Source organism: Tachypleus tridentatus, chromosome 2, assembly GCF_004210375.1.
Source record: "Tachypleus tridentatus isolate NWPU-2018 chromosome 2, ASM421037v1, whole genome shotgun sequence".
Taxonomy (NCBI): domain Eukaryota; kingdom Metazoa; phylum Arthropoda; class Merostomata; order Xiphosura; family Limulidae; genus Tachypleus; species Tachypleus tridentatus.
The window spans coordinates 88858093-88883014 of NC_134826.1; the positions used below are offsets into that span (position 1 = coordinate 88858093).

At 33.5% G+C, this 24922-nt stretch overlaps 1 protein-coding gene across 2 annotated transcripts in view; it reads right to left on the bottom strand.

Moving 5' to 3' along the window:
• The window catches only part of LOC143244459 (uncharacterized), a 66388-nt gene that overhangs the window by 18083 nt on the left and 23383 nt on the right, over positions 1 to 24922 (bottom strand). Inside the window, exons 3-26 of one of the 2 annotated variants that reach the window (XM_076489149.1) lie at positions 21772 to 21799; positions 18641 to 18746; positions 15717 to 15809; positions 14613 to 14676; positions 14317 to 14415; positions 14025 to 14168; positions 12499 to 12713; positions 11610 to 11762; positions 10563 to 10733; positions 10252 to 10416; positions 9909 to 10023; positions 8371 to 8552; positions 8155 to 8276; positions 7322 to 7391; positions 6311 to 6471; positions 5498 to 5606; positions 5119 to 5250; positions 4477 to 4697; positions 3747 to 3861; positions 3147 to 3302; positions 2550 to 2698; positions 1421 to 1565; positions 1107 to 1319; positions 433 to 639 (exon numbers count right to left, since the gene is read on the bottom strand). In XM_076489149.1, coding sequence (XP_076345264.1) covers positions 433 to 639; positions 1107 to 1319; positions 1421 to 1565; positions 2550 to 2698; positions 3147 to 3302; positions 3747 to 3861; positions 4477 to 4697; positions 5119 to 5250; positions 5498 to 5606; positions 6311 to 6471; positions 7322 to 7391; positions 8155 to 8276; positions 8371 to 8552; positions 9909 to 10023; positions 10252 to 10416; positions 10563 to 10733; positions 11610 to 11762; positions 12499 to 12713; positions 14025 to 14168; positions 14317 to 14415; positions 14613 to 14676; positions 15717 to 15809; positions 18641 to 18746; positions 21772 to 21799 — 3335 coding nt within the window. Of the gene's footprint in view, positions 1 to 432; positions 640 to 1106; positions 1320 to 1420; positions 1566 to 2549; positions 2699 to 3146; positions 3303 to 3746; positions 3862 to 4476; positions 4698 to 5118; positions 5251 to 5497; positions 5607 to 6310; positions 6472 to 7321; positions 7392 to 8154; positions 8277 to 8370; positions 8553 to 9908; positions 10024 to 10251; positions 10417 to 10562; positions 10734 to 11609; positions 11763 to 12498; positions 12714 to 14024; positions 14169 to 14316; positions 14416 to 14612; positions 14677 to 15716; positions 15810 to 18640; positions 18747 to 21771; positions 21800 to 24922 lie in introns of those variants that run through there. The other variant, XM_076489150.1, reaches the window with a different exon arrangement.

The following is a 24922-nucleotide window of genomic DNA, read 5'->3' on the forward strand; positions in this document are numbered from 1 at the left end:
AAAAACGTTTACTATGCAACAATGAAAATCAGTTCATTTATCTTTAACCTTAAATATATTCACTCATGTGTCTGATCTCACAATTTTTATTTTGCATATCCTCTGACAGTAAATGTACAATGATTTCATTTATATATTTTTTAATATAAAAACAAATAACATTTTTTCACAAATATTTAGTATTGAACAAAACTTAGTAATACTTAATATATTTTTTTAAGATATTTATTGACAGTATGTTACCCAAATTTTATTAAAACGTGCAACGTCTACATTAATGAGTTGTTCCTTCTCAAAGAGCCATATTTTATTGTGGAGTAAAATTATGATCACACACATTTATGACTGTTTCACTTTAGATTAACTAATTCAGTGGGTAAAGTGCTCGTTTATGGAATATCTCAACTATTTACACTGGTCACAAGGACTCACCTGGAGTTTCTGGGCACGATCAATAGCTTCGGCTTTATTTCTTTCTAGATCTGCTACTTTCACTCCCATTTCTTGCACAATGCCTTCCAGCTGTTTTCTTTTACGTTCCGACTCCTGTCGAGCTGCTAACTGAGTCTTTAATTCACTGGTAATGTTGGAATTTTCCATTTCTAAGTTGGCCTTTACCTTTTCTAATCCTGCTTTGGCCTATTGAAAATAAAGAACCACTTTGATGTAACTTTGTTGTAGGTAACCTGTTTCTAAAGAGTCTTTTTATCTGCTTAATGCTGTATTTTCTGGAAAGGTAATTAAATTCCATTGAACAATATTACAGTAACTGGACCAAGGACATTAAATGTAACACGAATATCGAAATGCCAAAATGTTAGCAAAATAATGAAATATATTATTACATTTGTTATTAATCTACAGTCGAAAGAAGACGTAATAACTAGGAGTGAAACAATGAATATTACTAAATTGTTACTCCTACAGAGACAGATTGGTAACAATTGTCCCTCATTGAAACAAGACTTAATAAAATTCACCCAAGTATATTTAAAGCACCAGAAATAATCTGCAAGAAAAGCTTGCATCAAGATGTCCAACAACAAATAACTGAATAGAAAACACAAATGAGAAAGTCTGAGTAAAATCACTCATGTTCTTTACACCTTTTTGAGTGTTTCCAGCTGTTCATTTAAATCCTGGATAACTTGATTGTGTTTCTGTCGTAAGTCAGCCACCTGAGTGGCATGAGTTGTAGCTTCATCCTCAATAGCCTTCTTCAGTGTTGCCACCTCTTGCTCTCTCTTTGTTCGTAGCTCCTGCTGTGTAGCAGTAGTGCCTAATGAATCCAGAAGTTCATTTTTAAGGGCTTCCAATTCCTGAAGAAGAAATCAACAGTAAAGTACAAACTCAGAAACGTCTCTCCCAAACTTAGTTGTTAAATATTTACATGTACCTAACAAAACACACTAACACGTACTTCATTCAGGTCTCTCTTTTCTTTCTCTGCTTTTGTTCTTGCCAGTTTTTCGGTATCCAGGTCTTCCTGCACATCTATCATTTGACTCTCCATTTCTTTTAGTGCCTTTTGGGCTTGAGCTTTGGCTGATGTTTCAACATTACATCTGGAAATAGACGGTTACAATAAAGTATATTCACATATTAACTTAGTGACAAGGTTATTTCCTTTGTCACTTCCCTCTACTTATCAGTCACAATGTTCTTAGAAAACTTTGAGTCTTATCTGTCAAGTTGACTACTCCTTTAATACACCAAACTGACCCAAACACAAATCGGAAATATATCCTTCATATAACTTTTGCCATCCCAAAAATTAGGCCTAGTCTATCTAAATGAGAAAATATACTTACTCTAGTCCTAATGAAATGTGTGCATTGTATTTGAAAACACTAATACAGATAAAAAACTGAGTAAATCAAAAATGACAGAAGTAGTCAACTTCAACCTACTTCACTGTATTTATCATTATCCATCTGTAAACAAACATGATATTAAAATAAAGTTACACATTTTACATTGCCAAATCTTCAATAACAGTTTAATTCAGATATGAAATAGACTTGGAGTTTAAAAGAGTCTTGTGATATTAAAGACCATTAAAAATTTAAAAGAATAAACAATGAACTGTATGGCTAGTAAAGATGTCAAAATAAAGATTAACTGCTAAATAATAATAAGTATTAGTTGTGACAGTTTGTTCCATGCTATACAAACACTTAAATTATTTTAGGCTAATAGAGCTATACATAAAAACCAAACACATTCTGTTACTGTTAGAGGCCTATTTTATTTACTTTTCTCCTCCTAGCAACACTGGTAATCTGCAAATTCAGTCTCTTGTAGAAACAATGAATCAAAGTACAGATTAGGCCTGTACATCGTTAATAAATAAAAATTTACTATAAAGTCAAACCACAAATATTTCAAAGTCATAAAATTCCAAAGAAAATTATTTTAAAGTAAGGTGGAACTCTTAATCACTCAAAATAATTACAAATTTTAAAAAAAGAAACCAAAACTAAAGAGATTTGGAACAACAGTTTATGCTTGTTGAAAAAACAACAACAGAATGATTAATATTTTAGTACCTCATAAGAGTTTGGTTGAGTTCGTCCTCTCGCTTAGTGAGGCGACCACGAATTTCTTCAAGTTCAAGTTTTTTCTCGTTCAGCTGCTCCTTAACATCATTCAGTTCTGTTTCTATTCTCCTCTTTACCCGTTCCATCTCTTGTCTCACCTGTTGAATGCAAATATTTCAAATAATGAAATCATTCAAGCCAGAAACAGAAGCCAACGAAATCAGCAACTCCATAGCAATTTAAAAAGGCAGAGCACACTGAATAAAGAGAGGTTTCTTGATGATATAAGCAGATAATTGGTTGTCATTTTTTTATCATTATACTGTTTACACATGCAGAAAAACAAAATATGAAAATATCAGGAACGTGTTATGAATAAAGCCACTATGTCTACCATGGAACAACTGTATGGACAGCTTTAGTATATCAAAAGAAGCTGATTGAAAGAATCCTTCAAAAAACAACACTCAGGATATTTATATCATATAGAAAATGCAGAGTGGCCCAGAAGAGGCCAGAATAGTGATACCTTATTCATGCACTAACAGTTGATAGATGTAACACTATTATTTTAACATGAATAACAAAAATTTAAAATTAACTCACGTGATTCTCTTTATGAAGACGTTCTTCTAGTTCTGAAATGCTGGATTCATACTTAGTTTTCAGTTTTCCCAAGTGTTTTGACTTCTCTTCTTCCTCAGCCAAAACTTGAGCCAAATCAGCCTGACGTTCTTCAAGACTTTTCTTCTCCTTCAACAGCTGGAAAGTTCCAAAAGGAAAGTTACAAGAAGATGAAAACTATGTTGTTACTTTCTAGTTCTTCAAACATTGTCAACTTTTTAACTTATTTTTCTATTGATTGTGCATAAGATTATCAACAGTGTTAGAACTTTAATTTGTAAAAACAACAACAGCTGTTTGTTTAATACTACTGCTACTCTACTGGTAATTTTTGTAGTCAGATTATAAACAAAGAGTGCCATCTGTTACTTCCATATCAGAATTTGGCATCATATGTTACTTCATCTTCAGTGTTATTACATTTGTAAATACCTTAAAAATTAACTCTGAAAAAAACAAAGAACTAGTTTGGCTTGTAAGACTATGAAATACAAAAATTGTTTTCATCCACTTTTTGCCAATCATGAGTTAACATTTCATGTTGGAATATGTTTAATCATCTTTACAAGATAAGCAACAAACCTTCTGGTTGGTGTCTTCCATGATAGCATAATCTTCTTCAAGTTTCTTCACTTTAGCATCCAGACTGGATTTCTCCAACTGTAACTTCTGGTGGGCACCTTGTTCTTCTTCTAGCCTGACATTATAAAATTAATTCAGATCTTACGAATACAGAACAACATTTTAAATATCATACGAGTATTCTACATTTTAAAAATTTAATGTAAGAAGTTTTAATTACTATCACTAAGCCTAAAGACATTGGTGATGATGAGAAACCCACTTGAAGTAAAAAAGTATCTCAGAACAGCTAGTATGGGTATTAACACTTTTACTAATAAAGCAGAGAACAACATTTCGACCTTCCTAGATCATCTAAACCTAAGAATGTCAAAATGTTGTTCTCTGCTTTATTAGTAAAAGTGTTAATACCTCTACCAACCATCCTGAGATATATTTTTAAGCCAAAAGACAATTGCTGCAGTTTAACTAAAAGCTTATAACTTCAAAAACATTTTTTTAAATTGAAGAATATCTGTACAGTTCTTTTCAAATTAGTATCTTGGTTCAATCTTGCAAGAATTATATTGTTGTAGAAATGTTCATACCTAAGTGTAATGTAAACAGTTTAGCAGTTAAAGTTTTTCTAACATTATTACAAATGTTCAATTATTTTTTAAAATTAACATAGTTTTCAATACAGTCTAAACAAAAAAGTGAGGTAACTAAAACTGAAAACATTTGAACTGACTGTCCTTTGAGGTCTTGAATAGATTGTTGCATCTTTTTCTTTTCGGCAATCATAGTTTGATTTTTATTCTCTTCTTCATCAATTCGAGCTTCCAAATCATGGAGAATTTCTTCCAGTTCTTGTTTCCTTTCCAAAAGTCGAAGTCTGCTTTCCTCTGCCTCAGCACACAACTCCGTTTCGGCCGTAAGCTGTTCTGTCAACATATTCTTCTCTACAACCAACTGAAACAAAACATATTGTTATCAAGTTCTTGACTGATTATATGATAAAATAATGAACATCATATCACACCTTCTTATACTGTCAATGATAAACCAGTAACAACAAATCATACCATTTGCAAACTGCTCAGTCTCATACCTGTGTACAACCTGAATGTTATAAAAATGTAGACCTTTTCTGAAATAAATAATAAGCCAATCATACATGTCTCCCATTCCAGTCTTGTCATAAGCTCTAAACAAATGAAATAATCTATTTTTGCATCAGATATTTTAAGGTGTATCCTGCATATTTCTGGACAATAGATATGCACACTTGACACCTTACACATATTAAAACCTGTTCCTGAAGGAATAACTAAGAGTTGTTTTTTATTTACTATATTGGTAAAGGAAGTCAACGTGTTTCATCTGTACTCACTTGTTGAAAGTTTTGATGAAGACCTGTAAACTTGGTTTCTGTCTCTTTTAGTTTTTCCCTCACTTCTTTCAATTCCTCTTCCTTTTCAGCTAACTTCTCTTCTTGTTTAGTAACTTGTAGTAAAGGTTTGACCTAATTGTAAATCACGTGGAAATTATTTGTTTTTTTAAAAACACCAATAAAGCTCACATTTTATCTTCAACATAATAAATTTTGTTGCTAAATGTCTAAAACCTTTGATATTGTATATTTATTATTTTTCATGGCTATGAAATGAAACTAAAACCTAATATTAAATTTTGCAGGCAATATTTTGTTTATATGATCAACTAAAAGTAGTTGTATAAGGTAGTTAATCTGATTATAAAGATTAACCCACCTTTGTGTATAACCTCCACCATGCCCAGTCTCGTAGCTTTAAGTATGAATTACAGTTTCTTTGTAGAATTCTGATAGCATTTAGCTGTTGAACTCGCCGTTGGTAATTCCTACAAAAGTTTCAACATCAAGTTAAGTTTTTATACCTTATAATCTTTTTGTGATTGAAACAAATTTTATTCATTATACATTTTTAACACTACTGTATAGTTGCCACAAACAACATTTAGAAATGCTCACCATTTTTCATAAAAAGAATAATCCAGAATATCCCATACTCTGTTTCAACTGGCAATTTAATTTTCTCAGAAACAACTCAAACAAATATCATGTAAATGTTTTGGGTTGTAGTACCTTCAGTACCACTTCTGATCTATAACAAATGTGGGTGGGGAAGTTTCAGGGTTTATCATCAATGGGTGGATTTACAGACCACTCACACTTGGGTTTTTTTTATAGAAAGAAATTCATATTTATTACACAGAATCACTTTCACTTTACATCAATATATCATTACCAGTTGAATAAACTGAATATTTTTGGAAAGACGAATTAGACATTTTTTGATGGTACCATTTTATACATTTTGTTACTTAAACAGTAACATCTGATAACTTGTTAATATGGTTATTAAATTATTTGTATCATCAATGGTTCAGACTGTTCTTGCTGTTCTGGGATTTAACAAAATAAAACAAGGGAGATTCTAAAAGAACATTTATTGTATGAACAGATAATAATAATAGCAGATGATAAAAATTAGTAGAAAATGACAACTCAATCTCTGAAAATGTTTTAAATGCAACGGACTTACTTCTGAGCTATGTAACCTCGACAAAAAGCCTGAAATTGGATTATGAGGTCCGATATTTTTATATCTCTCTCTTCCTCCAGATGTGCCAGTACACCTGCTCGAAAAAAAATTTTACTCTGTCCAATCCTGTAATAATTGGGGTCCAGGTCAAGTGCAAGGATCTGGAAATAAGAGCAGTAGAATAGGCAGTTCCAGGCAGATGGATATTAACCAAGCATAAGGAGTGCATATAAAAACAAAACGTTAATAATGGAATTATTGATTTGGTTTGTTTTTGAATTTTGCACAAAGCTACTCGAGGGATATCTGTGCTAGCCATCACTAATTTAGCAGTGTAAGACTAGAAAGAAGGCAACTAGTCATCACCACCCACCACCAACTCTTGGGCTACTCTTCTACCAATGAACAGTGGGATTGACCGTCAAATTATAATGACCCCACAGCTGAAAGAGAAAGCATATTTGGTGTGATAGGGAATCGAACCCATGACCCTTGGATTACGAGTCAAATGCCTTAACCCACCTGGCCATCCCAAGCCATAATGGAATTAATCCAAAGTAAAACAGCACATGGAGTGTAATATCAGTGTTGTTAAAGTTTATGTGATTAGATAAAATCGTGAAATGAATAACTTCATCCAGTAAAAATACTTAAAATATCTGTACAATATTGTCTCGGTGTGATGCATTTTGTTAAAGATTTATGAAGACATAAAGAAGGTAAACTTGTTTTGATTCGTATCCTCATTTAAATATAACTTCTGTATCTTTTATTACTGGAAGAAACGTGATGCTAAACATGTTGGATCACTTCTTGTAATGTAAGTTTACAATATGAGCAATATAAAACAGATAGAGAAAGTTTTTTCTACAAGAAACAGCTATTATGACAACATCTACTTCAAATGATTAATTAATGATGAAAGAACTGCAAAAGAATTTAACAGGACAACATATTAATAGTTTAGGTGATGGGAGATTTTCGTGAACTGTTCCAAGGGTGATCACCTACCATCTTTTCCGATGCTTGTTTTCCATCCATAAAACCTTTAGAAATAGCATTCGGTGTAAGCAATTCATATCTATAAAAAGAATAAAACATGCTTGAGTTCAATACGTGGATATATCACCATGGTAAAGAGAGAGTCAGAGTAGATTATAATTCAAAATAATTATATATATATATATATATATAATATAAATAATTATTTATCACGGAATAACATGAATGTTATCGAGCAGAGTTGATTCCCTTATTGCAACAAACACACAGTGATCCATAGCTAAGTGTCCATGAAATTAAACACTGATACAGGTACATAAAGCTTCATTCTGTAGCTAGAACACCACACAATCTGCAACAAACACACAGTGATCCATAGCTAAGTGTCCATGAAATTAAACACTGATACAGGTACATAAAGCTTCATTCTGTAGCTAGAACACCACACAATCTACTAATAATATTGTTCACCCAAAGGTAAGAAAACCTGTGTTACTAAATATTTGTTTTTACTTTCTATAAACTTAACTTTAGTTCTTAACACATAGTTTAACGTTCACTGGCAGTGCTGCCCTCTGTGAACACTGATCATGATGCCTCCCCCCCCCAAAAAAAAATGTATGCAAATCGTCTGCTTGACCAGGGAGCAGGTGGGGACCAGAATAAATTTCCCGACATTCATTTTCTTATTGCCCCCAAGAACTTACTGCCCAGTGGAAATGCATGTACTGCATCCCAGTCGCGCCATCACTGTTCGTTGTTTTTTTTTCTGTCAAGTCTTTACTATTCTGAAAGTGAGGAACAACTCTAACACGTTTAGAATAATTCAGATGCCCTCCTACCTTTGTCTAAACTCTTGGAATGGAATTCTGTTAGGAAAACCCTGTCGACAGATTCGAATTCCTTCTAGAACTCCATTACATCGCAGCTGATCCAACACTAGGGGAGAATCTATCTTCCCAGCCTAAAGAATTAAATTAATTTAGTAATAAAAATTACTTTTATTTACATTAATTTCACAGCCAGTCTACACCTTGTAAAAACACTTCAGTTCTTACTTTTTTCTCATGGTTGGGAATGATACAACGAACAAAATTAGGATTAGTGTTTCTTAGAGTGTCCATGAGCTTGGATAGTTGATCCTTGTAAAGCTGGCTGACAGTTCGGAACATTCCCTTTCTACTCCGTGCTCCAAACGCTGTGTCACTCATTGTGGCAGCTGCAATTCCTACAATATCAGCTAGAAGGAAAACAAATGTCTTTCAACAGTGTCAAACATTTACCTATTTATTATAGCAGATATTCACACAAGTCATCAATCATTTGTAAGAAACATCAGATTATATAACAAGTCCAATAAAGTAGGTCAGAAAAGTAACAAAATGTACAATATTTTACGAACCAATGACATTTAACCACAATCTTTAGGCCTACTGATAGTTATGCCATATCTACCCATATTTGATAAAGTCTATAATTATGTGATAAATAAATAAACATCAAATATAAATGGTTAACATATTTCTTCAACTCATGAGGTTACAGTTAATTTATGATTTATTGATTCGCAAAGTACCCTGTTGAAATGAAAATTTATAGGTGAATCACACGAAATCTGATAATCGAATTAAAATGAAACATTTGTTGCAACACCATACTGTCCAAAATACGTTTATTAACTAGGTTCGTTTGTACAATATTTTTCATAAGTACTTTTATATTATATATAGTCTATTACAAATCAACCAGTCACACCCAAAACTTTTTTTAACTGCAAAAACTACATCAGGTCCAAACATAAGCCAAAATGTATCAAATCATTTACAGTCGAATTCATAATTAATTAATAACATCTTAACACTTCAGAAAAATTCTTAGGTGTTTCTTACTAATAAAGTTCAAAGTTTCTAGAAATGACCAGATGAAAGTCTAAACCTGAACATCAAAAGTTTGTTCACAGACATATAAAGACTGTAGCAACCTCTAATTCAGGACACCTCCTGTTTTCTGAAAGTACCCGAGATGTACAAAGATATTTCTGATAAAATTAGGATTCCACTCTGTCTCTCCTCCGTATAGCTTAAGAGTCTTGCCAAATTTTGAGACTCATAGCATTCGAGATGGCATAAATTGGTTGATTGAAGTATTTGCCAAGTGACCAGAGTCAATGAGCTTCCATTCATTTTCAGTTTTTGACTTTTTCAGGCAAATTCTAACTTTACAAAATACTGTGCCACACTTAAATGTGAACCATTTATAAAAGAACCATACTAATCAATATTTACACAGAACCTTGTACTGGCTATGCGACCCCTTTTTGCATAAAACTACTCAAGAGCTATCTGTGCTAGATGTCCAGAATTTTGAAGTGATAGACTAGAGGGAAGGCAACTAGTTAACACCACCCACTTTGGTCACTCTTTTGCCAATAAAAAGTGTAACATTATAATACCTCCACAGCTGATAGGAGAGAGTGCGCTCAGTGGGAGGATTAAAACTCTCAACCTACAAATTGCAATTCCAACACCCTAACTTCAACCCTATCCAAAGTTTTTTTGTTCTGGTCATACCTATAATCTATTTAAGTCATGCCTACCATCTTTCCAAATTTGCATGGTAAAATGGTCTTGTGAACTCTGGAGTAGAGACACAATATTCTCATTTACTGGATCCATATTCTTCATGAGCCATTGATTAGCAAGGTAGTCCACCTAGCGGGATAAAAACACATTAAATGGCTAAAGTAACTGTGCTGAGGATCATAAGTAATTTACTAATAAGAATTAAGTTCGCTAATGAAGCAGTACCTCTAATCACTGATTACAAATAATCTTTGTCATGTTGAAACACAGTAGATTATCAAACATAACCTAAATATGACTTGATGCCCATGGAAAAGTTATACACCACTGATATTATAGTATTAAATCATATTTTACCTTTCCTGCATAATGAATAATACTGAAATCAGCTGATTCTCTGAAGTCTGACTTGACGAACTTAGGATGGTCAATGTGGGTAATGATCAGTTTCTCCACGAGTGTTTTATCCGTTGCTTTAGGAAAAAGACATTGTTCATCCAACAGAGCTAAGATTCCCATTGGCTGTCAACAGACACAAAGTGAGATTATGTACATACTAAACAATCGACACAAATCTAAGTGACTAACAGTAACTTTAGGTTTTATTTCAGTGAAATGTACTCGAAAGAAGAAGAGTTTACAAGGACAGGGTGACGACATGAACACACCTTTTCTATGAGATCAATCGTGGGTTGTAGATCCAGACCGAAGTCAATGAACTTCCACTCTATTCCTTCTCGTTTATACTCTTCTTGTTCCAAGACGAACATGGTGTGGTTAAATAACTGTTGAAGCTTTTCATTGGTGTAGTTGATGCACAACTGCTCGAAGGAATTCAACTTCAAATAAAGTATTTGTAATGAAAACGTGGACCATGGTCATCAGTTTTATACACAAGTTCTCACCCTTCCTATGATAACTAATTTGTAATTAATGATCTCAAATTAATAGCATGGTAACTAACTCTAGAATTAAACATTTCACTCGTATTTAATGTCTAAATTTGTAGAAGTAGCTACTGAAGTTAGTTTTCATGGACTGTTTTAGTTCAAAGCATCATTACGAGTTATCCATGAGGACGAAAGCTATTTCACATTAGAAGATACAATTATTTTTATTAGTATTATGAACCAGAGTATAAAATTTGATATTATATTAAAACTTATAAAGTAAATTATTTGATGTTTCCTGGAAATTCGTGTCAGCTATCTAGCTATATCTGCTAAGAGCATAGTAACTTTGTTGTTGTTACCAGAGTGGCTGTCATTCTTGTGATTACACGTAAAGTAAAATTTAAGTCTTAGTACAACTATATATCAAAAATATGTGACAGGCGTGCGACTCGTAATCTGAGGGTCGCGGGTTCGCATCCATGTCGCACCAAACATGCTCGCCTTTTCAGCCGTGGGGGCGTCATAATGTTACAGTCAATTCCACTATTCGTTGGTAAAAGAGTAGCCCAAGAGCTGGGATGCCTTCCATCTAGTCTTACACTGCTAAATTATGGACGGCTAGCCCTCGAGTAGCTTTGCGCGAAATTCAAAAAACAAAACAAACATCAAAAATATTTTGTTGTAATACCTCAAACATAAGACATTCAGATGATAAAAGCAAGAGACTTGAAACATGGTTAACTTCCGGTTTGATAAAGATTTTTTATCTGAATAAATACATAAGTCACCTGTCAATAAACTGGAAAAATAAACAATTCTCACCTGAAAAATTTCAAACCCAGCTATATCTAGAATCCCAAGGAAAAAAGCACCCTGGCGTTTGGTTCGATCCAAAGAACGATTGACACGCTGAACCAACCAACGAAACATTCTTTCGTAACAAGCTTTAGCAATAGCTTCTACGGCAAACTCTACCTGAAGAAATGAAAACAAGACATCCTAGTGTCAGTATACAACCGACCTCAAGTACCGAGAGTACGCTTTCTATCCTATTTAAACCTTGTCACTAAAACATAGTACGACAAGTAAAACCTTTCTAGAATGCCAATGGACCACTGAGAGTGTATAGGCCTATAGACCGATACTACAGTACACCACAGAGACTCGTGTTTCTAAATATGCGTTTTAGATTACTTAGAAATTGATACGAATATTTATTTCAAAAAATAATGTACGTATTTTTAACTCATTATTACACATTTCTCCTTAGTCTTAATAAGTGTTTGAACAGACCAACTGACTCACCAGAAAATGGGAATCACTGATATAAATTCATGACAACAGGACAAAGCTTACACAAAGGTGTGTGTGTGTGTGTGTGTGCATTTACTTTCAAGCGGTAACTCATCTATGGAAGATAATGTATATTATAATAAACAAATTAATTAGAAAAATATACAATATCTGATTAAATAAAGTCTCAGCATGAAATTTACGAGTGTGAACTGAATTGTGGATTAGTTTACTCGTATCTGTGTCTTACACTGGTTGATAAAAAACAGCTAAAACGTGACATTGAAATTAAAAAGAAAAAAGAAGAAAATATTATTTTTTTAAATATGATTTTTAAAACAAACAAGGCTTAGTAATTATTTGATGCGTGGGTGTAGCCATTTTGTTATTTATATTAAGCTACAATTATAGTACTTACCTGTTCCTTTGTCTGAGCCTTGTTGACGTAATCTCTTCCGACTTTGAGACGTGGTCTGAGGAAAGCCTTTGTCATCTCAGTGACACTGAGGCCGAGCAGATGACTTATCTTCTGAGCTACAGTGTTGTCAGGAAGAGCAGCTTGATCAGAGTTTCTTTCTTGTTTAAACTTCATGTTGCCAAACAAAATAACAGCAGACACCAGTCGAAATACACCTACATAAGTGATGAATCGATCATTTCATGTATGTGTTCTCTTAATTATTGAACGCTGCTGTATGGATTTAAAACACAAATGTCGAACGTAGAAAAACACGGTGATATAATAAAAACTTAACATACGATTTTCGTGTTCCTTTGAAAAAAAAAAAAGGGGAGATGGAGCACCTATTCATGTGTTTTTTCCAAAGTTCATAACTTGATATGATGTACTGAACTTTTATCAAAACTCTAACTTCATGTGTTTTTTATTACAAGAGAGTCCATGTGAATGGTGGTTACATTTACTGAGAATCATAATAGCATGTGACTTTTAGCAGAAATTATGATTTCTACTAAGTCCATTTAATTTCTCTACCGAAGATTAAGGCGATATTTAATAGAAAATTATGGTTACAAGTAATTTTTTTCATTGTGCATATGTATATTTAACTAACAAAACTTGTATTCCAATTTCAATAACTGTAAGTGCTATTAATCTAATTCACTTTTAACATAGATCATGATTAGAGGTAGAATACTTGTCTGTTCAGTTTAGGTTCTGTCTCCCCTACAATAACATATACATGGTTCTTTGTTTCTTTCTTTCATATAACTTGCTTGCATACACCACTGTTTGCAAGATTTATACAGCCCTACTTTGATCCGATGTAATGGAGCTTTTTTCAGAAATACTTCAAAACTAAAACAAACAAAAAAATCTGTGTTTGAGGTTATGCTCCTGAACCAATCAGTTGAAATTAAATGACTTCCTATATAAAATAAATACCAAAGAAAATAAGAAAAAAAAATTGAAATATGATTCAAAATTTTCTATCTAACTACAAAGAAAAAAAAAAGACTCGTCATTAGGGTTAAACCCCAAGTCATCACACTAAACTCACAATTGATGTCATTACGGTTAAACCCCAAGTCATCACACTAAACTCACAATTGATGTCATTACGGTTAAACCCCAAGTCATTACACTAAACTCACCGTTGATGTCATTAGGGTTAAACCCCAAGTCATCACACTAAACTCACAATTGATGTCATTACGGTTAAACCCCAAGTCATTACACTAAACTCACCGTTGATGTCATTAGGGTTAAACCCCAAGTCATCACACTAAACTCACCGTTGATGTCATTAGGGTTAAACCCCATGTCGTCACACTAAACTCACCGTTGATGTCATTAGGGTTAAACCCCATGTCGTCACACTAAACTCACCGTTGATGTCATTAGGGTTAAACCCCATGTCGTCACACTAAACTCACCGCTGATGTCATTAGGGTTAAACCCCCATGTCATCACACTAAACTCACCGTTGATGTCATCAGGATTAAACCCCATTATATCCATTGCTTTAACGGTGTTCTTGTACTCTGTCAAATCATCAATCCCAGAAACTGGGACATTCCCATATGTAAGAAATGTGTAGCTTTTAAGATCTTCAAGTAGGTATTCTTCTATAGAAATAGAAATATTTCAGTAATTAATGTAAAATTTTTTAAAAATAAAAATACAAAAATATTATTTCAATATTTGTCTAAAACATTACGAAATGAAATATCTTTCATAGTGCTATTTATAATGAAACGACTGAAGTGAAATTACTTTTTTGTTCTAATGAGGCTCCAGTAAGAAACTGGTAAAAAATATGGAAGGAACGCTCATTCTTTGCTTGACGGACAGCACGTGACTTTTCTAGTAAATCTGTTACACTAGTTTAGAATAAACCACTTACAGTATTTCACCTGACTTTGAGAAGTAATATGTTTTTATTATGAAAACATAGATAATCTATCTTTATAATTTATATATATATATACAGAATCTACTACATATAATAAAGTAAGAACAGGATAATTTAGATAAATTATAATTGATAAACAGCTTTATCTGAAGGATACAGGTTTCAGTATTGGCTCCGGCGATGTATCCTGAGGCGTCAAAATTTATACGGATAAACTTTCCCTGAAATTATAAAATAACTCCGTTACCGTTGAAACACTTTATGATTAAACAAACTGGGGGGAAAAAACTGACATTAAAGTTTAAAAGAAACTTTTATATTTCGAAAACTCTTTCAGTTTGAAAAGTGGCTAAAAAGTTATTGACAAATCTTTATTCAAGTAATTACAAGAACGTGGTTCATGTTTGTAGAATATACCAAGTGGTAAAAGGAATTTTTAATTCCTTACCAATGTACGGTAACAGTGTTCTCACACACGCTCTTTCTAAGTTTTAAACAAATCAACATCTCTAGTACACATTACCACTAACAGCTATTACACTTAACAGAAAGAAATAAAGATCTGTTCAAATTTGAAATGGACTCAGAAATAGTAAGTACATCACGTGAATGTACCTCATCTGATAAGAAATACACCCTAAACAACACAGCTGTTTTTTTGGTTTATTTTTTATAATGTAACGAAAGTAAAAATCGTTACGATAAGTCGAAACATAAAATGACTTAGAGAAAATAACTTGCTGGTATAATGTAGCTGCACTAAACTTTACCAGACCAGCTTACCTTTACCATTGATACTACATATTATACTATTAACTTAAAATTTTCCATCTGTTATATACTCTGGAAACAGACCGATATATCACAGCTTGGATTCAAAACTGTTGTCAGAAATATCCAACATTACACACAAGGTGAGCACAGTATTTATCAAAGTAGCAATAATGGAGCTTTTTTCAGAAATACTTCAAAACTAAAACAAACAAAAAAATCTGTGTTTGAGGTTATGCTCCTGAACCAATCAGTTGAAATTAAATGACTTCCAAAATATGTATTATGGTTGATAATACATATTACAGTTTGATATTTTGACAACAAAGGGTAATAATACACATTCTTAACGAAATTATTTTCATTGTTCTCTGGTTGTTATTGGCTTTCAGCTACAGTAACGAAAAATCCACCTAATTATATACTAGTTAAAACACTTCTTACAAATGTTTTTTTTTCTTTCAAAATAACCAATGGTATCATCACTTACAAATCTTGAGGAGTTGTCATTTTTCACAGTTTTGGCGTTTCCAAATGCTTCCAAAATAGGGTTAGCTTGCAGGAGTTGCTGCTCCAGTTCACCCTAGATGTAAGAGTTTATCCAAGATCCTAACAGTCAATTTGTATGTACAATGATAGTTTACACAGGATCTCCATGCCTCCAAATTATAAACACTTCACTTAAAGTTTATCTGACACAAACATTTTTAATAAAATTTCTCAGAAACAGAGAGTTGCGCCAGTAAAAATGATAAAATTAATTAATTAAGGTTAAGAAAAGTAAAGGACACACTCAGTAAATACCCATATCAAGGACTAGTAGTCTGTTAACGTGACAGAATTTAACGAAGAGGTTGTAAAACTTTGGCATTTCAAGATGAGATGGTTAATAAATCTCAATTATGTATCCCACAGGCCAAATGAGTCTGTTAACATGTCTGAAACGTTTGACAATCCCAAAGTTTAATAAAAAGATTTAGAAATTTAGTTACCTGTTGTTAAAACACTTTATGTTTTAACCCTTAACATTATTAATGGAATTTTTATAACAACACTAAAATAAACTTGAAAAATGGAATATCACCTACAAATATAATATACAAAACAACAGTCGTTACAAGCAATACACATAAAATGAATAGACTCGTGGCTTTCACTGTAATATCTTTTAATTCAAAGCTATGATCTGCAATACAATGGACTGAGTTCCTTATTCTTACATTAACAGTTCCGAAAGGTCCCAATAGATGGTAAAACAAATAAAGAAGCCAATGTATTGGTATACAACTGTGTGCGTTTTCTCTATAGCAAAGCCACATCGGGCTATTTGTTGAGTCCACCGAGGGGAAACGAACCTCTGATTTTAGTGTTGTAAATCCGTAGACTTACTGCTGTACTAGCGGGGGTGAGTATACAATTGAAAAATTGTTAAAGAATAACTTTTGTACTATTAGTTTAGAAAATACAGTAATAGCAAATGATTTTCAATAACGAAACTAATCCATCACCAATAAACATCTAACAGAGAAATACTATCAACATATTTTGTATCTGTGCTCCTACAAACACATACACTGCTGGCCAAAATTTTAAGGCCAATGAACATAAAGAAAAAATATGGATTTTGCGTTGTTAGACTCAACTACTTATTTGAGTAGAGCTTCGAAAGATGAAAATAACAAAATGGAAAAAAACAACTTTTTTTAGCATTTAATAGGGAAAATGTGAACACTATGAAATTAGCCTAAATACTAGCTGGTCAAAAGTATGGTCAAAAGACCATACTGAAACGAAACGTTAATCGGAAAACACGTAACGAAATTTAGTCATTTGTGTTCAAACACTAGCGATGTCAGCATCTCCCACTGACATCTCCTGTGTTACAATGGGTAAAAACATGGCAAAGACTAAAAAGTTGACAGAGTTGAACGTGGCAGAATTGATCAGCTGCAAAATCAAGGTCTCTCTCAACGTGCCATTACTGGTGAGATTGGACGAAGTAAAACTGCTGTTGCAAATTTCTTAAAAGACGCTGAGGGATATGAAACGAGAATTTCAAGTGGTCGACACAAGAAAATTTCGCCGGCGTTGAGCAGGAGGATTCGACGAGTTGTCCGCCAAGATCGTCGAACCAGATTAAGGCCCTTACGGACACAGAATGCAGCTCAAGAACAATAAGACGGCATCTACGAGAGAAAGGCTTTAAAAACCGTAAATGTCTTTAAAGGCCACGCCTCCTTCCACCCACGAAACAGCTCGGTTAAACTTTGCTGAGAAGCACCAAACATGAGACGTAGAAAAGTGGAAGAAGGTTTTGTTCTCTGATGAGAAACAATTTAACCTGGAAGGTCCAGATGGCTTCCAACGTTACTGGGACGATAAGGATATCCCACCGGACACAGTGAAGGAGGTTCCATCATCATCTGGGGTGCTTTCTTCTTCCATGGAACAATGGAGCTTCAGGTTATACTAGGGCGTCAAACAGCGGCTGGCTACATTGGAATGTTATAGAGAGCATTCTTATTGACTGAAGGGCCTCGCTGGATCTTGTAGCAGGACAATGCCCGCAAGACAAAGGATTTTTTCATGGCGAATAGCGTGATTCATTTGGACCATTCAGCGTGTTCGCCTGAACTAAACCCCATCGAAATATTTGGGGGTGGATGGCAAGGGAAGTCTATAGAAATAGACGTCAATTCCAAACAGTGCATGATCTTCGTGAATAACATTCCAGCCAGCCTTCTGCAAACGCTTATATCGACCATGCCAAAGCTAATGTTTGCAGTTATTCACAATGACGGCCGTGCAACTCACTACTGAGACCTCTTGTTGGGAATTTTCTACCTTGTTTGGGACTTCTTTTTGGTATGGTCTTAAACTTTTGACCAGCTAGTATTTAGGTTAATTTCATGGTGTTCACATTTTCCCTATTAAATGCTAAAAAAGTTTTTTTTTAATTTTTATTTTCCCTGTTCTTATTTTCATCTTTCAAAGCTTCACTCAAATAAGTGGTTGAGTCTAACAACGCAAAATGCATATTTTGTCTTTATGCTCATTGACCTTAAGACTTTGGCCAGCAGTGTACTTCAATCTTAAAAACAAACAATTAGAGAAAGAACAAACTAAATGAAATATAATAATAATACACGACGATCCTCCTTATTAATCACTGCCGTACTTAAGGATGATCCATCTCACACATAAAAACACATTTTGTTTAATAATTAAGAATAAAACATCAATGGCAAACAGTTATATGTATTAAATAAAATACAGAACCTGATTAAATCTTTAATATACAATAATAATAAATTATACAACATACACACTTGATCAAGATAAATAAACTAAATAATTATCACAATAAATCCTAAGTTAATAACAAATAGCTGTTGATATGTAACAGTCCCTTACCGAATGTCCAGGGACCGTGCTAGATTTAGTTTTAGCAGATGCAACACACGCTAAATACTGGATTACTTTCTTAGTGTTTTCTGTCTTCCCCGCTCCAGATTCGCCACTTTAAAAACAGGAAATAATTAGAGATAGTAATAATCTAGGAGCTTACGGTACAGTACGTGAAGAATCAAGATTTTACTGGTTGTAGGAGGTTTTGTGGGTTAATAAAAACCTTAGTCTTCTAAAGTACCCAATAATACATTTTATGATGGTTGTTGGACTGATTTTCATTTATTCTAACTTGTACTTTGATTGGCTGGTGCTGTAGAGAAAACGTTATTCATTAGTATAAATTAGTTTCAGCCAACCACGTGATTTTTTCTACCAATAATGTGCCAAACGTTTCTAACGGATTTCCTAAAATGACAAATATGATTTCAATTTTACTTTCTTGGTTAGCTTAAGAAGTTTCATTGAAACTAGTAATAATAAGCAATATATAAATCTTATCACTCAAAAATATTTTCAGTTTTCCTCTGAAATCCAATATGATAAAACACCAACTTTTTTCCTTAGGTAGATCCATTAATAAATTAATTATAGTACGTTTTCCACCAATATAGTTTTATTAATGTTTGAGCAATCTCAAGACGGCATAGTTTTACATTACGAGCAAACTTTAGCATATTATTTTGTCACTTGAAAAATGTCCCCTTAATGACTATTCCCCTCATTTTTTATTTTTGAAAAATCTCTTGCTGGATTCTAATTTAATTTACGCTTATTAGTACAGCAGCTCCTGACAAACTCGTCTAAATTATGGACTACCATGGTTCATAAAATTAATTATTACTGTGTCTTAATTTTAGAATAATTTCTGATCATGTCATTGGGGCTTTAGAAATGCTAACTTTACCTTATTTAGGTACATCCTGGTAAATTTCTAGGAATTTTTTATGCACATGCTTTGAATACAGTTGGTGAAATCCTTATTAACTAGATGTTGTAAGGACATGAAGTTGTGCTAATCCTTTAGCTTACTACAATGTCCATTCAAGAAGGCTTACACTTTCTTGACCCTATCTCTTAGTTATAACCCCCTGGAGAGAAAGCATATATATATTTCAAAGGGTGGTACAGAGACTTGTACAAATTAGTATGAGTTGTAGGCTTATCTCTCGTGAGCATGTATAAAGGAAACGATCATTGATGCATGCAGCAAGCAAATCATTGCGAGATGCAATACTAGAACTTCGGTCTGACTTCTGTTTGGTGTCATTGTGATTCCTTTGCTCCTGCTTTCATCTTGTACAGGTGAATTTCTTACCCGTTTTAAAAGCTATCTGCAGTCAATACAGAAAAGAAAAACCAGCAAGTACTGGCAAAGACTCCAGCATTATCAATTGTATTAATACATATTTTTGTTTTAGTCGTGTTTGTTAGTTTTTCCTTTGTTGTTCATTCATTTCATTCACTGCTTAACACTTACTGAACCTACTGTATTGCAGATATTTACAAGTAAACAGAATAACAAATGTCCTAAACGGAGATCCAACTACTTGTGACTTGGAAATTACAGTTACTACAGAGGCCTCTGAGTACATTATGTTAGTATGGTTTTGAATATACAAATAAGTTCTGTAACAACCACAGCTAACATAAAGTTGTAGTGGGATGGAATATACCAGAAGTACATTTTAGCATTGGCATATTGTAGGTGGTGTGATGCCACCAAAAAATATATTAGTTTGGAGAAGATGTATAATAGTTATTTCAAAAAAAACTATTCATACACTCAGATCATAAAGATATATGAAGATCAGGATTCATAAAACTGGGATATCTCTTTTACTTGCATGATATTGTAAACCAGAGGAACTTGGATCAATTTTGGAACAAAGACTACCCAAAAATACACCTGCAACAAGTCTTACCACAACCATGGTAAGCAAAGAGCAATGACTTATAACAGGTAAAAATACACGAACACAAAAAAGTTCAATGATAAAAGTTACTCGTGTGTCCTAAGTAGCAGAATGTAACATAATCAAGAAGGATCTCCATCTAGAAATTACATGAACAGGTTATAGGTTCAGCAAAAAAAGGATTTCATTACATCTCTCTTCAACTGCCATAAAGATAGAAATCGAAATGGGTACTTATACAATTCCACATGTAAATATATCGTTAAAATCATCGTACGCATTGCCTATGAATTTCGGCGACTGGAATGTTGAAACGAGTTTTGGAAACCGTGATACTCTTGCACTAGACAGATAATGGATAGAATGAAGGAGTAGAGGTTTGTGCTTTGAACATGACAATTTATTAAAGAGACTTGTGCTGCAGGACTATTGTCAGGAAGCACAGTCGTAAATTAGAGCATGAACGGACGTGGCGAAATGGGCTGTAATTACGTGGCAAGGCTCCAAAATCGTCTTATCATAATATATTTGACTTCTCTTTATTAAAAAAACTAAACTTCAAATCAGCATGTTGCTAAAGCCAGTACAAAGTGACAATCCAATAAAACCTTGGTTGTCCACTAGTCAAATATCTGAACTAACTGAACAATTAACTCACGCTTAAACTCAAACTTTTGAAAGAAAAATTAATACTACTTGGCAGAAACTCACGTTAATCTACTGTATTTCCACGTAATGTTTTCCTAGGAAATTCTAAACTATTAGTATGGATGACCACCAGAGTTCTCTCCATACCGTACCTAAAACAATTTTGAGATTCAATTATTTATAAATATTTAAGGAAAGGGGTTATAATGATAATGTAGAAACATGAGGTTACCAAAATACTAAAATTTTAATTTTTGAAAAAAAAAGTCTACTTTTTCTTCATGAAATTACGGAGTTGAATAATATAAATCTATAGAAAAAACTGTATGTTACAGTAAATTATACTGTAAGATAAAAAATTACAAAGGTCCTAAGTACAGTACATTGTAGCATGAAACAAAAGCACAACTGGCACACACACACAAGTTTTGAGTTATGTCAGTTGTCATTAACCCAACTAGACTGACGATAAAGTGTTTTACAGTATAATCTCATGTACTGTTTATTACGATAACATGTTAACACTGTAACTTAAGACTTGGTAACCAAAGAATCGAGTATTATGATACTCACGTGCAAAGAATGGACTGGTCCTCTCGATCTGGAAAGAAATCAAAGGCGGGTTTTAAGGATGTGGAATGAAACCAAAATAAGCTTTTCTTTCTTTGATTACCTTACCAAAATAATACTTTAAGTGTTTGTTGGGAGAAAGAAAAAAATATAATGACCTACAAAGAACAAAACTGTGATCGTATTCGTAGAACAGTTTTATTTGAAGATCGCTGTTAATACGTATTAAATTTTCCAGCATCTAAACTCTGGCTTCGAAAGACTATTTTTAGAAAATAATGATAAAAAAGTAAATAGAGAACTTGAAAATTTCTCTGTTGATTTTTGAAACTATAACAAACTGCATACAAATAAATAAATATATTTAGTTATTATTATCTTCCCTGTTGTTCTTTAAGTTCAGTTAACTTGATACCTCCAGTTGTAATCTGTATGTGTGTTTCCCATACTATAGAGGGTTGACCTTAGGCCTATTTTATAATAGCTGTTATATAGGCTGTTAGCCTAACTAACAGCCATGTCTTTCACGTGCACTCAGACCAATAAGCAGCGAGCCGAGTTTAAAAGTTTCATGTGCAGGACTGGACGAAACAAATTATTTTCCTACAAGAGATCCAGATACTACACGGTGTTCGGAAAGTCAACGTGCACTTATATATTTATTAACAGACATGTTTCAGTATAGAATACAGGAGGTAAATATGAATGACAATTATAAACAACGTTGAAAGTGACCCCCGTTGATATCAGTACAGGCCTGGAACATCCTTCTTTTGTTTCTAAACACCGCTATCAGTTGCTGGCTTAAAATAGACTGAATAAAATATGATTACAAAACTGCACAGTGACTTTCCAAACACTTTGTAGAATATATGTTTTCATTTCTGTGTAATAATGGCTCAGCATGGCCAGGTGATTAGGGCGTAATCTGAGGGTCGCGGGTTCGAATCTCCGTCACACCAAACATGTTCGCCCTTTCAGTAGTTGGGGTATTATAATGTTACGGTCAATCCCACTATTCGTTGGTAAAAGAGTAGCCAAATAGTTCGTGGTGGGTATTAATGATTAGCTGCCTTCCCTCTAATGTTACACTGCTAAATTAGAGACGGCTAGCGCAGATAGTCCTTATGTAGCTTTGTGCGAAATTAAAATAGAAACAAAGAAACATGCATAATAAACTTCGTGAACTACTGCTTCCCGAAAAGTAAACTTCAAATGAATCGGGATCCCAGGGTCACACATTCTATTTTTGAACTTTTCTTATACAAAATTAAACAAACCGAGGTATTTAAACGCTAAAAGCTGTGGGTGTAAAAAATAGTTTAGGATTTCTATATACTTGCTCTTAATTAATAAACTAGTTGATATTATTTTAACGAAAGATACACGGAATATAACACTAAGGAAATAAACACCAACTACACGCAACTTCCAAACTGTTTTTTCATTTCCATTTAAATTCAATGAACAAGTTGTTTGATTACCTAGTTAACATACTATTTCAATAGTAGTATTATGAACAAATAACGTTTATTTAAAAGCTTTAGGAAATGTGTTGCGTAGAATACAATTTATAATCATATCTATTCCCCCCTGAAAGCTACAACTTTGTTTACCAACAAAAAGTGGGCTTGACTGTCACTTATTACGTCTCCAAATCTGAAAGGTACTCAAACTCGTAACCCGTAAATTGCCAGTCGACAACGTGGCCATGCTTCGTCTCTAATAATAAGTTTGTGAAATTCTAGGACACCAGTTTTTTAGTATGTATGTATAATGTTTAAGATAACATTTTTGTATGCAATACGCTTTATCCACCTTTGACATTTATACCATTAAATTCCAAACACAATATCTACACTTTACTGAATGTTATATCAGACATTTTAAAAGGATTAGCGTCAAATATTATAGTTAGAATAACTTACAAATCGTTATATATACTTGTCAGTTTAACATTTAAATGTTCTATTATTCCTCGAGTTTTTATAATAGTGTCTTACATAACAGATCCCTTGAATAAGTCTAATCAAAGGTAAAAAATGATAAGCAGTCATAACACGGTCTTGTTAGGGATATTCTTATAAGTAAAATTTGAATGCAACTTTACTGTGAAAGATAGAGAATGAAAGACAGTCATAAGGTGGTTCTTTTATGGCTATTTTCGTAAGGGAAATTTTGTAGCCCCTTTCTGATTCGTTTCTTTTTCTCTTCCCCTGGCACTCTTGTACATTGATTAGTTTTTCTTCGATCACATGATCAGTAATGGACCAACCGAATCCAAGCACTGACACACACTATTTGAATTTGAGTTGCTTTTTTCTTTATTTCAAAGATCTGTCATGACAGCATCATTGACTGAAAAAATCGATATTAGCAAAACTTCGTAGCCACACGAAATAGATAAATACATACATTTACACTGTTACAGACAGATATACATACAGACAGTATATAGATACAACTTTATTTCGTTTTGACAGAAAACTGCACGAATTCTTTGAAGTTTGAAAAGAAAGTTTCTTGGCAACTACATTTCATAATGGAGATAAAAGTTTCAACTGAAGAATAGTTTTCAATATAAACGAAGTTTGTGACAGAAAAAAAAAACTAAGTCAAAACTCGTCAACCGAGTCTCCGAACTGTTCCGAAGGGCTATTTGCACTAGCTGTCCCTAATTTAGCAGTGAAAGACTAGAGGGAAGGTAGCTAGTCATCACCACCTGCTGCGAACTCTTGGGCTACTCTTACCAACAAATAGTAAGATTGACCGTCACATTACAACGCCCCCACGGCTGAAAGGGCGAGCATGTTTGGTGTGATGGGGATTCGAACCTGCGACCCACGAATTACAAGACAAGCACCCTAATCACCTGGCCATGCTGGGCCCTGTTCCAAAGGACGGAATGTATATAATCGATATCAGTAATGTGTTTTGAAAGAAGAAACTTGCAGCAAGAGAATGACCTTTATCTCTGAATATAACTGCGAGGCAATTCGTCTAGGTGCTAACGAGTTTTTAAGATTGCGCATATCGTTGGCTGGGTTTATTTACAGTTTGAATTTGGCGTTTTATTATGAAAACGTAGTTTTCTTCACAAGTTGAAACTCCCTCTTGATTTTTAGGTATGGAAGTGTATCAAATTGTTAAAAAT